This window comes from Bos indicus x Bos taurus, chromosome 1 (assembly GCF_003369695.1).
Source record: "Bos indicus x Bos taurus breed Angus x Brahman F1 hybrid chromosome 1, Bos_hybrid_MaternalHap_v2.0, whole genome shotgun sequence".
Classification (NCBI taxonomy): Eukaryota; Metazoa; Chordata; class Mammalia; order Artiodactyla; family Bovidae; genus Bos; species Bos indicus x Bos taurus.
Window position 1 is genome coordinate 95914080 of NC_040076.1, and position 13096 is coordinate 95927175.

General features: G+C 42.5%; 1 protein-coding gene across 2 annotated transcripts in view; it reads left to right on the forward strand.

Moving 5' to 3' along the window:
* The first annotated feature begins 563 nt into the window (after positions 1-563).
* The window catches only part of SLC2A2 (solute carrier family 2 member 2), a 32731-nt gene continuing 20198 nt past the window's right edge, over positions 564-13096 (forward strand). Inside the window, exons 1-3 of one of the 2 annotated variants that reach the window (XM_027541304.1) lie at positions 564-668; positions 8777-8869; positions 12139-12395. In XM_027541304.1, the coding sequence (XP_027397105.1) occupies positions 654-668; positions 8777-8869; positions 12139-12395 (365 nt within the window). In that variant the 5' untranslated portion in view covers positions 564-653. Of the gene's footprint in view, positions 669-8776; positions 8870-12138; positions 12396-13096 lie in introns of those variants that run through there. The other variant, XM_027541312.1, reaches the window with a different exon arrangement.

Below are 13096 nucleotides of genomic sequence, written 5' to 3' on the forward strand. Positions count from 1 at the left end.
CCCAATCAATAAAGTGTATATTCTGTTCTTTCATCGGGTGAAAAAACTAAGGCACAGAAAAGTCTCATGCTTAAGGTCACACCACTAGTAAAATGGTGAGATTCAAACCCAAGTTCATGACTGTCCAAATTCATTCAGATAACCACTCAAGCCTACAGTGACCCCTGGCCACACAGTCTGGCTCTGAAGCAGAAGCGCCACAGCAGTGGTTCTCTGCAGGGCATGTGCCTCCTGTGTGCCTGTCTTTCTTGTCCCTGCAACAGAGCAGGGCAGCCCAACATATCTCATTTTCTATAAAAGCCTCTATAAGCTTTCTTTTTCACTTGCCCCTGGTTACTGCCACACTTAGCAAGTGCCTTAAAACACAACCATCTCTGGTTTGTAACTTAACACTGAAGAAACCTGCTCTCATTTTCTTTCCTGGTGGAACAAAAACATTGACGCCACAGGTAACAGAGGCAAAGCATTTATTGATTAGATTCTCATCAATATTCACCTCTGCCCAAGATTAGACTTGGCCTCATGCCTCCTACCTGGCCCCTCCTATTCTAATGTATAACTAGTCTCAGAAAGCTGGAGAAGGACAGTCAGAAGCTGGCCACTGCATCTGCCACTCTAGACCTGGAATTAAGAGGAGGACTCCGGCCCATAAAATGACAGAAGATAAGGTACAGTTGTATTATGTCCATTTGAGGACATGAGTAGGGAAATCTGTTCAAGTCAGTGAGCATATTGAGGATTCTGTACGAGTATACTGAAGATTTGGGGAATGTTGGGTGTAGCTACTGCAGATGAGCCCTTCTTCTTTTGGCCAATTGATAGTTAATTTAGCCGCTAAAAAATCATATTTTTTTTTCAGTAATTGGAAGTTTAAGAATACTTGCTCTGTTTTCTGACTAGCCTGTGTAATGTTTTCTCGAGTAGTACAGCCTAACAATATTATTGAAGGAATGTGCAAAAAAGGGCACTTTAAGCCAAATCTAACTCATCATGAAACTGACCTGAAATCTTCAAAAATATCAATATATGAGAAGGACTGTCTAGATTAAAGGAGACTAAAAAGGACTATTCTAGATTAAAAGAGACAAAGAAGAACTGACAGCCAAATGCAACAAGTGAGCTTAGATTGTGGAAGGAAGAAGAAAACAGCTCCAAGGGACAATATAGGGGTAGAAATTGTGGGTATATTAGATAATATTTTATAACTACTACGTTCTTGGATATGATAATGGTATTATAATTATGTAGGAGTAGGAGAATGTCTTTTTCTTAGTGAGTACATGCTGAAGTATTTAGGAGTAAAGTGACATAAATATCTGATACTTATTTTCAAATGATTTGCCAAAATAACACACACAGACACACACAGTGAGAATGAAGCAAATGTGAAGGCTAAGCATTGGTGAACACAGGTGAAGGCTATGGAGTGCTCACTGCACTACTCTGTCAATTTCTCTGTAGATAAAATACTTTTCAAAATAAAACCTTGAAAAGAGAAAGGGTATAGTGCTATTGTTCCCTTATAAGTGTCCCCCAACCAAATCACAATCATACAATGGGTGTTCGAGGAGGGACCTCTGAGTTCTGATCTGGTGTAATTTACTCTGCCAACCCTTCCTTCATGTCAGTAAGTGACAAGGCTGGGAGCACAGGCTTTGTGGTCATGATCCTAGATTGCGAGTGTGCTAATGTTGCCTACCTGCTGTGATATGGGGGTTAAGTTTTTTTAATTGGCCTATCCACCAATTGAGATTTTAAGGATATTTGCTCTGTTTTCTGACTAGTCTGTGTAATGTTTTCTCAAATGGTTTTTCTCTCTTGCAACAAATTAAAAACACATTGGAATTGAACATAAGGATATAGTATGGGAGATAGGGATTATAATAGTTCTTTACTGTATGGAGCTTCCCTAGTAGCTCAGACAGTAAAGTGTCTGCCTGCAATGCGGGACACCTGGGTTCGATACCTGGGTTGGGAAGATCCCCTGGAGAAGGAAATGGCAACCCACTCCAGTACCCTTGCCCAGAAAATCCCACAGATGGAGGAGCCTAGTAGGCTACAGTCCATGGGGTCACAAAAGTTGGACACGACTGAGCGACTTTACTTTCTTTCTTTCTTTCTTTCTTTTACTGTATGGGAGTAATTAAATGAGATAATATTAGAGAAACTCAGGTGACAGTTTACTATCAATAGCTGTGTGTTTGTATAATGTATATTTAAGGAATACTAGCTAGGATTTCATGGTTTCCTATTACAGCCCAGGATACAGCTAAATTAGACAAAACTTTAAAAGCAGTATAAAGATAAATATTGAGTTAATAACTATACAGATGATATGTAGATTTGGCAAAAAAAAATCATGAAGGTAGCATTCAAACAACTGAAGTTTGGTAGATACTGCAAAACAGAAGGTGCTTGTCCACAGTGCCTGGCACATAGAATATACTCAAGTTTCATTTAAAATGATTATTACCTTCCCTTAGGAGCCTTAGAAATTGTGCTATAGCACTTCTCTTGAGAATTAAAGAATTGCCTAGAAAGGGAACCCAGAAAGAATGAGAACTATTGTAAAGCGCTATGTGTCACCTTTATAAATTCACCCGGGTTGAAAGGAATGAGCTAAGCACGAGACTGGATTCTCACTCTGGATATAGCCAGTAATGCGTTGTATAACTTAAAGGACTTCGATTCTCCAACTGAAAAAGGAAGAGATCAGACTAGAATCCATTGCTCTTAAAGGTCCCTTGAAACTTGAAAATTCTATAGCTTGAGAAACTCCTGGACTTTTCCAAAGTTGAGTGCAAGATCGCCTTTGACTTGCTGCTTGTGGTATTTTGTAGAGGAAACAGTACAAGCTTCTCCTCCCTGCCTAGTCAATCAAGAGCTGCTGAAAATCTGAAAATCATTTTGTTTAGCAGTGGGAGTTTAAGATGAGATCTGGGTTCCAATAAAAGAGTATCTGTTATTTACCAGCTATGTGTGTTGGGAATACCACTTGGTCTCTGAGCCCTGGCTTCCTCACCTGTAAAATGGAGATATTTTGTAGTAGTGTTGTGAAAACTATATGTTTGAAAAATTGACAGGCGGTTTTTTTGGCAAGAGTGATGAACAAGATGCTAATGATGTGATTAAAAATCAGTTGTTTTACAGCCCTTTTACTATTTATAGGAAGACCATAGTGTGTGTCTTATTCAGTCTTTATAATAAGTCTATGCATAACTATTATACCCATTTTGGGGGCAAAGAAACTGACACTTGGGGATGTTAAGGGCCTGGATGGGACTCTTATAGGTTTTCTGACTCCCAAGTTGATTTGTTTTTCCTAATGGACTCCATCTGACCTCTAAGTCACAAAATAAACACCACATTTTGTTCTTTGTTAAGGTTTAGCCCACTTGCCCACATTCTTTTCTTCTACATTTATCCAGCAGCATATTTTAAATTGGATATAGAGCATAGCTTTCTTTAACTTAACATTATTAAGCTCCAAATGTCTTTCAAAAAGTGCAGGCTTAATACCTTGCTGTCTATGAAAACGGAGAAGGCGATGGCACCCCACTCCAGTACTCTTGCCTGGAAAATCCCATGGATGGAGGAGCCTGGTGCTGCAGTTCCCGGGATCGCTGCGAGTCAGACACGACTGAGCGGCTTCGCTTTTACTTTTCACTTTCATGCATTGGAGAAGGAAATGGCAACCCACTCCAGTGTTCTTGTCTGGAGAATCCCAGGGACGGGGGAGCCTGGTGGGCTGCCGTCTATGGGGTCGCACAGAGTCGGACACGACTGAAGTGACTTAGCAGCAGCAGCAGCCTATGAAAAGGTTGAGAAAAGACTTGAATATCTTCTACCACTTGGTGGTTACAGGCCTTCAGGCAAGTTCCTTACCCTTTCTATATCAGTTTTACCATATGTAATATGATAGAATTTCAACCTACAAGGTTATTGAGAGAAAAGGCAAACCAATTAGATCACAGAGCCTGGACAGAGTGAGCTCCAGCTAAGTTTTCACTAGCTCCTATGTACTTATTTGTGGGTCAGTCTCTTGGATGATAGATTGAATGAATTAGGGTTAATGGGCTAATTCAAATTTAGTAGTTTTCAGAAATTCTCCCTCTCATAAACAGAACTTTCTCTGACCAAATCTAACCACATAGAGGGTTGACTACAAATGTTACCTCTTTTTATTTGACAATGGAAAAGGAAAAGATGAAATGCAAAGAGCCAGTTCAGAATGGAGTTCAGAGAGGGAAATCAAGCCTGAAAATAAGAGATACAAAACAAAAAAAGAAAAATGCAATCAAACAGTTACAGAGACTTCGATATTTGGAATGATTGCTTCAGCTGGGAATTCAAATGACCCACTTAAAATAAGTGAGATTGCTCCTTGTCTGACCAAAAATTTCTCTCTTGAGGAGTTAAAGTGAGGAACTACAGGCCATAGGGTGGCAGGATCAGAGCCTTCACTAAAGAAAAGAAGCCAAGAAGACCAGAGGACAAAGATTTTAAGAACGTCCTACGATTTCTAAACATTTAAAACCTCTCCTGAGTGGGACGAGTGCAGAAAGTAGCACCAACATGTACACACTATCATGTGTAAAACAGACGGCAGGTGGGAAGTTGCTATACAACACAGGGAGCCCAGCCTGGTGCTCTGTGATGACCTAGAAGGGTGGGCTGGGAGGAGGGGGTGGAGGCTCAGGAGGGAGGAGCTCCAGTTCCAGTTCCAGATCAGTCGGATCTGACTCTTTGCGACCCCATGGACTGCAGGATGGCAGGCTTCCCTGTCCATCGCCAACTCCCGGAGTTTACTCAAACTCATGTCCATTGAGTCGGTGATGCCATCCAACCATCTCATCCTCTGTCGTCCCCTTCTCCTCCTGCCTTCAATCATTCCCAGCATCAGGGTCTTTTCAAATGAGTTAGCTCTTCAAATCAGGTGGCTAAAGTATTGGAATTTCGTCTTCAGCATCTGTCCTTCCAAAGAATATTCAGGACTGATTTCCTTTAGGATGGACCGGTTGGATCTCCGTGCTGTCCAAGGGACTCTCAAGTCTTCTCCAACACCACAGTTCAAAAGCATCAATTCTTCAGTGCTCAGCTTTCTTTATAGTCCAACTCTCACATCCATACATGACTACTGGAAAAACCAAAGCTTTGACTAGATGGACCTTTGTTTATATATATATATATATATATATATATATATAATTATGGCTGATTCAAGTTGTTGTATGACAGAAACCAAAACAACATTTTAAAGCAATTCTCTTACAATTAAAAAATAAATTTAAAAACCTCTCTCCTGTTTCCTTCTCAGTGGTATTTTTTGTTATCTTTAAGTGGAAGAAAGTGATCTTAGGGGCAACTCCAGTATTCCTACAGCAATGACTTAAAGCAATTTAATTGGGAGGTAATGAAACGGGAGTTCTATCTTTAAAAATTAACATTTATTTTTGTCAAAGAAATGTAGGAACAGCTAACACTGTTGTGACTGAGACTCATTTGGAGTGTCAGAGGAAGGCTGATGGAGTGTGTGTGTGTGTGTGTGTGTGTGTGTGTGTGTGTGCATATGCAAGCACATGCACTCATTTGTATCCACTCTTTGAAACCCTCTGGTCTGTAGCCTGGGGCTTCCCAGGGTGCTAGTGTAAAGAACCCACCTGCTGATGCAAGAGCAGAGGTGTGGTTTCAATCCCTGGGTCGGGAAGAGCCCCTGGAGAAGGGAATACCCACTCCAGTATTCTGACCTGGAGAATCCCCATGGATGGAGGAGCCAGGTGGGTTACAGTCCATAGGGTCACAAAGAGTTGGACACGACTGAAGCAAATTAGCACACAGCATGCACAGACTGTAGCCTGCCAGGCTCCTCTGTCTGTGGGATTTTCGAGGAAAGAATACTGGAGCAGGTTGCCATTTCCTCCTCCAAGGAATCTTCTTGACCCAGGGATCAAACCCTCATCTCTTGGGTCTCCTGCATTGGCAGGTGGATTCGTTACCACTGCACCACCTGGGTACAGCAGACCAAACCAGCTGCAGCCACTACCTTCACTCCCGACTTCCATTCCTGCTCACCACTGCCATGGTCACTGGTTGTACTCAAAATAAGAAGAAAGGAACTATATGCTTGTCTGGTAGGGACCGGAGAGCCAGCAGAGAGCAGAGCCTGGGGTGGGAGGGGCATCACTAAGACACCGGGTGCTGGGAGACCCTGCCGCCGGAGGGACAGGGGATGTGGGGAGGAAACTGGGAGAGTATATTGTGGCCCTGGGCTTGGTGTTGGGTAGACCCTGAGGTTCTTCAGCTGAGCTACAGAGGAGCAGTTGAGTAGCCTTTGTTTGTCTTTTCAATTTTTACCAAAAACCTCACAAAGGTTTTCTGTGGGTGTGTGAGGATGGTGGGCATTTGTGTGGTGAGTAGTGGGAAAATGTGCTTGGAATTGGTGGGTGTTTGGTCATTTGGCTTCAGCATCAAAATTGGCAAATTCTATGAATATGTGCACTCTTGGATATTTTTCCAATTTAGGAAGATTAGGATCCTAGATTTTCAGATATGTTTGCCTTTTGAATGTCTGTTTCTGATTCATGAGAAATTCAAAATAACCAAGTAATTAAAAGCATAGGTTCTAGATCCAAATCATTATTCTACAACTTACTGGCTGTAAGACCTTAACCTAGTCTGCTGCTGCTGCTGCTAAGTCACTTCAGGCGTGTCCAACTCTGCGACCCCATAGCCCACCAGGCTCCCCCGTCCCTGGGATTCTCCAGGCAAGAACTCTGGAGTCGGTTGCCATTTCCTTCTCCAATGCGTGAAAGTGAAAGGTGAAAGTGAAGTTGCTCAGTCATGTCCCACTCTTAGCGACCCCATGGATTGCAGCCTACCAAGCTCCTCCGTCCATGGGATTTTCCAGGCAAGAGTACTGGAGTGGGGTGCCATAACCTAGTCTAGTTAACTGTAAAATAGGGATACTAATGGTGCTGTTGTGAGGAGTGCTATTGGCAGAATAAGGGCCCTCAAAAGATACCCATAACTGTCCCTGGTTGTGTCCTTTGTCCCGTGTGAATCTGTTACCTCACACAAAATAAAGGGCTTTACAAACATCTTTACTGTTATGGACTTTGAGGTAGGGAGATTCTGTTATGAAGATGGAGGAAGGGCACAACTAATCAAGGGATGTTGTGGCCTCCAGAGCTAGGAATGGCCCTTGCTTTACAGCCAGCACAGACTCTGGTCCTTCATCAAGAAGGAATAAAATTCTATCAATTCAAATTTTCCCCTACATCCTCCAGAGAGGAACACAGCTTGCCAACACCTTAATTATAGTCTGGTGAGACTACTATCAGACTTCTGACCTACAAGAACTGTAAAGTAATACATTTGTGTTACTTAAGCCACTAGTTTGTTGATTTTTTTTGTAATAGCGACAAGAGAAAACTATTACACACACACACACACACACAGTGTGTGTGAAGTGATACTAAATCACTTGAGTCATGTCTGACTCTGTCCTTCCCCATGGTCTGTAGCCCACCAGGCTCCTCTGTCCCAGGGATTCTCCAGCCAAGAATACTGGAGTGGGTTGCCATTTCCTCCTCCAGGGGATCTTCCCGACTCAGGGATCGAACCCGCATCTGTCTCCTGCGTTGGCAGGCGGGCTCTCCACCACCAGCACCACCTGGGAAGCCCCTTGTCTTACAGGAGAGGAGATTGAACGACAAACATGAGAATGCAGAACCATGCATGACAGAGAGCAGGTGCACAACAGTCTTTTAGGAGAAAACATCAGCCTGCCAAGTGCAGAGCTGAGCGCTGCAGGGAAAGGTGGTCTCCAGCCAGCAGCTTCTGGGCCTCCTGCCTTGCTGCCCTCCTGCGTTCTGTGAGCTCCATGCCCAGCCCTCTCAGTTGCATTTCTGGTTTGGTTCTCAAGTTCAAGTTTCCGGGTGTTACTTACAACTCTGCACATACAGCATCATGCTTCCATGTCAAGATGCAAAGTAAGTAAATGAAAAAAAAAAAAGATGCAAAGTAAGTGACTTCATTTGTAAAGCAGTTCTCGGAGACAATTTAGTATCATGTCCTGTGGGTGCTTCTTTAAACATATATGCCCCGATCCCATCACTTAGGGTTTTGTGTTAACTGAAAAATTTTTCATGCTTCCCAGTACACGCCGAGTCTGACACAAGGAACCCCTCTTATCTCCTATCTCAAAACTCTGCCTATTCATATAAAGAACTCAGATTCCCTTGTAGCTCAGTAAAGAATCCACCTGCAATGCAGGAGAAGCCTGGAAAAGGCATTGGCTACCCACTTCAGTATTCTTGAGCTTCCCGGGTAACTCAGACGGTAAAGAATTCACCTGCAATGCGGGAGACCTAGGTTGGGAAGATCCCCTGGAGAAGGGCATGGCAACCCACTTCAGTATTCTTACCTGGAGAATCCCATGGGCAGAGGAGCCTGACAGGCTATCGTCTATGGGGTTGCAGAGTCGGACACAACTGAAGCGACTTAGCACATACACATGTGGAGAAGGATGTTTGGTTCCTTCCCTGGACAAAGCTGTCCCAGACTTTTTGCTGCTTTGGCAGTATAGGAGAAATGAAAGACACTCACAGTCCCATATGAATGAGCCCTGCCAGGAACATAGGGGTATATGATGAATGAGTGTCAAGTGGCAAGAACCAGCCCATAGAACCTGTCAGAAGCCCATGCTGCAGACTGATGGACGGTGGGCAACTGAAATTGCCTGGTGTTTCCCAGCCCTGTGTTTCATTCCCCGCAGGTCACCGGGACCTTGGTTTTGGCTGTCTTCACTGCTGTGCTGAGTTCCTTCCAGTTTGGATATGACATTGGTGTGATCAATGCACCTCAACAGGCAAGTGAAACGTACAAGTTCTCTTTTTGGCAATTTCTGTCAGTGGCAGAAAGATATCAGCTCCTCATCCAGAGAGATAAAGTGTGCCCACATGGGGAACACGTGGCAATCCGGTCTTCTGTTGGGTACCACGTGCGTGATTCCAATGCTGATAACTTGACCTTTGCTCCTCATTTAATAACCCTCATAGAAAAAGAAAGAGTAATGAATAATTCTTGATCTCTGATTCTGCTGTTCGCTGAGCTCACAGAAAACTTCAGCCAGAATACCATGTGCCAAAAGGATTTAAAAAAACAAAAAAAGGCTTAAGAGCTTATTGCAGCATATATTCAGAGCTCCTAGCCAAAAATGGATGGAAATGCCAGGGTGTAAGAAGAAACAGTGGAAGTACAGGCTTTTTTCAGTGCAGAAACATGTACTGAGCACCAACTCACTGTGTGTCAGGAACCAGCATATTCTCTCCCCTGCTGATTCACCCAACAACCTGGTTATGCCCAGGTTTTTGTCCAGATCAAAGCATTTTCGAGCCTTGGGTGGGGAGGGGGTGGAATCAGATAAAGGTAGTTAAAAGGTACAAACTTTTAACTGTAAGAGAAGTAAGTACTAGGGATGTGATGTTCAACATGACAAATGTAATTAAATATAACTAATACTGCTGTGTGTTATATATGAAAGTTGTTAAGAGGATAAATCTTAAGAGTTCTCATCACAAGAAAAAAAAAAAGACAAGCAAAGGAGAAACTGTAGGAGCCTAACACTGGAAAGATTCCAGTCCTTCCCTCTACGTCAGTCTCCCATGTATGATCCAAAGTAAAATAATATAAACCTTTTAAATAAGTCAAGAAGTCCAACAAGTTTGGGTTTTCTCCATGTTGACTCTTTGGGTATTTTTAATATTGGATACTTTCTATCATTTTTCACTTTTACTGTATGCATCCCTACTCTGGTTTCCAGGAAATACACAGGAGAGAGATATCATTTGTCTTAGATCCCACAGCCTGTAAGTGGGGGAAATCAGGAATTCATTCCCTCTGCCCTAACTCAGACCATCAGGTCATTTAGGGTGGGATTGATATTGTGTTCGTCTTCTTAACACCAGTGCCAAGCACAGTGATTGATAGAAACATAAAATGTTTAGTAAATAAAGAAGAAAGAGACAGAGAGTAGAAGCTGGGGAAAGGGATGGCATAAGGTGACAATACAAGCTTCAGTTGGGTGTTCTCTGTGAACCCATCATATTTTGTCTGCTTCTCTTAACATAGTGGACTCTTAGGGAAATGTAAGAGACTACAGGGTGTGAATGTGTGAAATGTGTACTTGCCAAGTCCGTCTGCTGAAAAGGGTTGCTCCTTGGACAAAAAGATGCTCTCTGGTTAGGCACCACATGGCATCATGAATGTGGCAGGTCTTGCCAAGGCTGAGAGATTTAGAGAATCGCTCTAGGGGGTCATATCTTTTTTTCTGCGGCTGATAACATGTGCCAATGTAGCAGGATTCCTGAAATTTGGCATTGGTAGAACCTTTTCTCTTCTTGTGGGAGAACTTTTCAAATCCTTATTTAAACCGCCCTCTTCAGTGTTGGACGTAAAAATTAATCTAAGGTTCCCCTCCTCTAATCCAAGTCCTAGAGCCAGACCTGACAACAGAGGTCATCCCTCTCTGGCATCAGGGTTAGTGCCCTCTCTATAGCCCCCTCCATCTGTATTTAAAGGGCTGTTTAAACAGCACTATGTAAGAAGAATTTGTTTTCTACTAGCAGAATGACATTTGGAATTATTTTAGGGTATTTTAAATCACTTTTTATGACTGTGAAAATTCTGCATACCTGTTGCAGAAAGTTTCAGAAAGAGAACTATTAATGATTATTCACGTAGGGCAAACTGCTGAAAACATCTGGGCTATTTCCTTTCAGCTGTGTACATTATCCATATAGAGTGATCTTCCCATGAGGCAAAGGTCTGGATTGGAGTTCTTTTATCATAAGAGGATGTAAGTTCTCTCCTTCATCAGCTGACTTTACCACATAGGACTTTGCCCAGGTCTGGCAGCGTAGACAGCTGCATTCCAGGTCATTGTTAGAGGTCCTCCCAGCCCATTGCTGCCAAGTGGTGACCAAATCATCCGGAGGAATGACATGGAAGAAGAGCCGGAAGGATGTGCCTTTACTCAATCATACTTTTGTTCGAGTTTGCCTCTACTGAAACACTATAAAATATGGCTCTGTGAACTCTAGTTTTGAACACTGTTTACTGTTACCTACTGCACTCAGTGAGGACCCACCCAAGACACTTCCTTTAGGTCCCAGTACCTTCTCAGGGACTTCTGAGTTGGTTTTGATCTTCGGAATTCACCAATATACATGATTGTTTTCCTCTCTTTTCACTGGCTGCTAGGAAACTTATTAATAAATTTATAGCTCACCTAAAGCAAGGATACAGCACCTGGTGTTTGAATTTTGTATGCTAACTTTATTTTTGGCCTCAACTTTCTCAAACTTTTTTCTTGTATCCACTTTTTTGTTTCTGTTAAAATATTTACAGTAGCCAATTTAAATCCTGCTATGCAGGGCTAACAGTGGCATGAAAATGTACCTTTTCAGCTTGCAGGATAGTTTCAATATGGACAGTTGCCAATCTTTAAAACTTGAAGCATTTTACATAAAAATACACATGTCTGGTTTCTCTTTAAAAATTAAAGGCCATGCAACGCTAGTCTCAAGTTGCAGCTTCCTCCTTCAGATGGGACAAATAAATCCTGCCCACTCAGTATTCTATTCCCAATACTTGTTGTTTAGTCACTGAGTCGTGTCAGACTCTTTGTGACTCCATAGACTGTAGCCCACTAGGCTCCTCTGTCCATGGGATTTCCCAGGCAAGAATACTGGCGTGGGTTGCCATTCCCTTCTCCAGGGATCTTCCTGACTCAGGGATTGAACCCATGTCTCCTACATTAGCAAGCAGATTCTTTACCACTGGAGCCCATATTCTCAACAGTATAGACTATATTTCAGCCCTCAAGTTCTCAAGCTTCTTCTTGCCTCCTTTACTTGTTTGTTCCTGCCAGGTTCCTGTTGGCACTGGAATTTGTGACCCCTGATTTATAGGATGTGGTCAACTGTAAGCAATCTATATGCATTAGTATGTGCATAACACACATAATTGAAATAATCCTGCTTGAACACCCAACAAATAGTTTCAAGGAAAAACAAACCAAAAATATACAGAATGTTTGAAATATTTCAGCTATTTTTCTTTATTTTATCTCCTTAGGTAATTATAACCCACTATAGACATGTTCTGGGTGTTTCACTGGATGACCGAATAGCTATCAACAACTACGCTCTCAACAGTACAGAGGAATTGCCCACAAGCCTGGGAGATCCAACGCCAGTCTCTTGGGCTGAGGAAGAGACTATGACATCAGCTAGCCTCATCACCATGTTCTGGTCCCTGTCTGTGTCCAGCTTTGCGGTTGGTGGAATGATTGCATCGTTCTTTGGAGGGTTGCTTGGGGACAAGCTTGGAAGGTAGGCAAATTTCATAAATAAGCATACACACAGAAAAGTCACTATTTGGGGTTTCAGAATTTGTTTGGAAAGAAATAATCTTCCATTTTGTGGGATAGTTTTAGAGTTGTTTTTTCCAACTCATGATCTTATGAGTTAGGTTGGTATTGGACCAAATAAGGGCTTCCCTGGTGTCTTATATGGTAAAGAATCTGAATGCAAGGCAGGAGACCCAGGTTCAATCCCTGGGTCAGGAAGTTCCCCTTGAAAAAGAAATAGCAACCCACTCCAGTATTCTTTCCTGGAGAATTCCATGGACAGAGGAGCCTGGCGCACTATACTCCACGGGGTCACAAAGAGTCGGACACGACCAAGCGACTAACACTTTTACTTTCTGGACCAAATAATAGAGAAAGCTGTTGCAGTAAACTACTTAATTGTGAAGATATTTACAGACAAAGTGAATTTGGTGTGTATTTCTGGATAATCACTTTGATTCTCTGACTTTATAACTTATAAAATGTATTAAGAAATCACAGCCCATGTGGTTTACTCAGGAACTCAAGGGAAGAGTCAAGCATGGAATTTTTAAATCTATTGTTGGCTTCACCAAATTGCTCCATTTCTCAGACACCCAGTTTTTCCTTTTCAGATTAGAATTTGACATCTGGATCAGCCAAGTCATAAGGTTAAGTCAATATCACCAATTCCCAGTTGCCCAA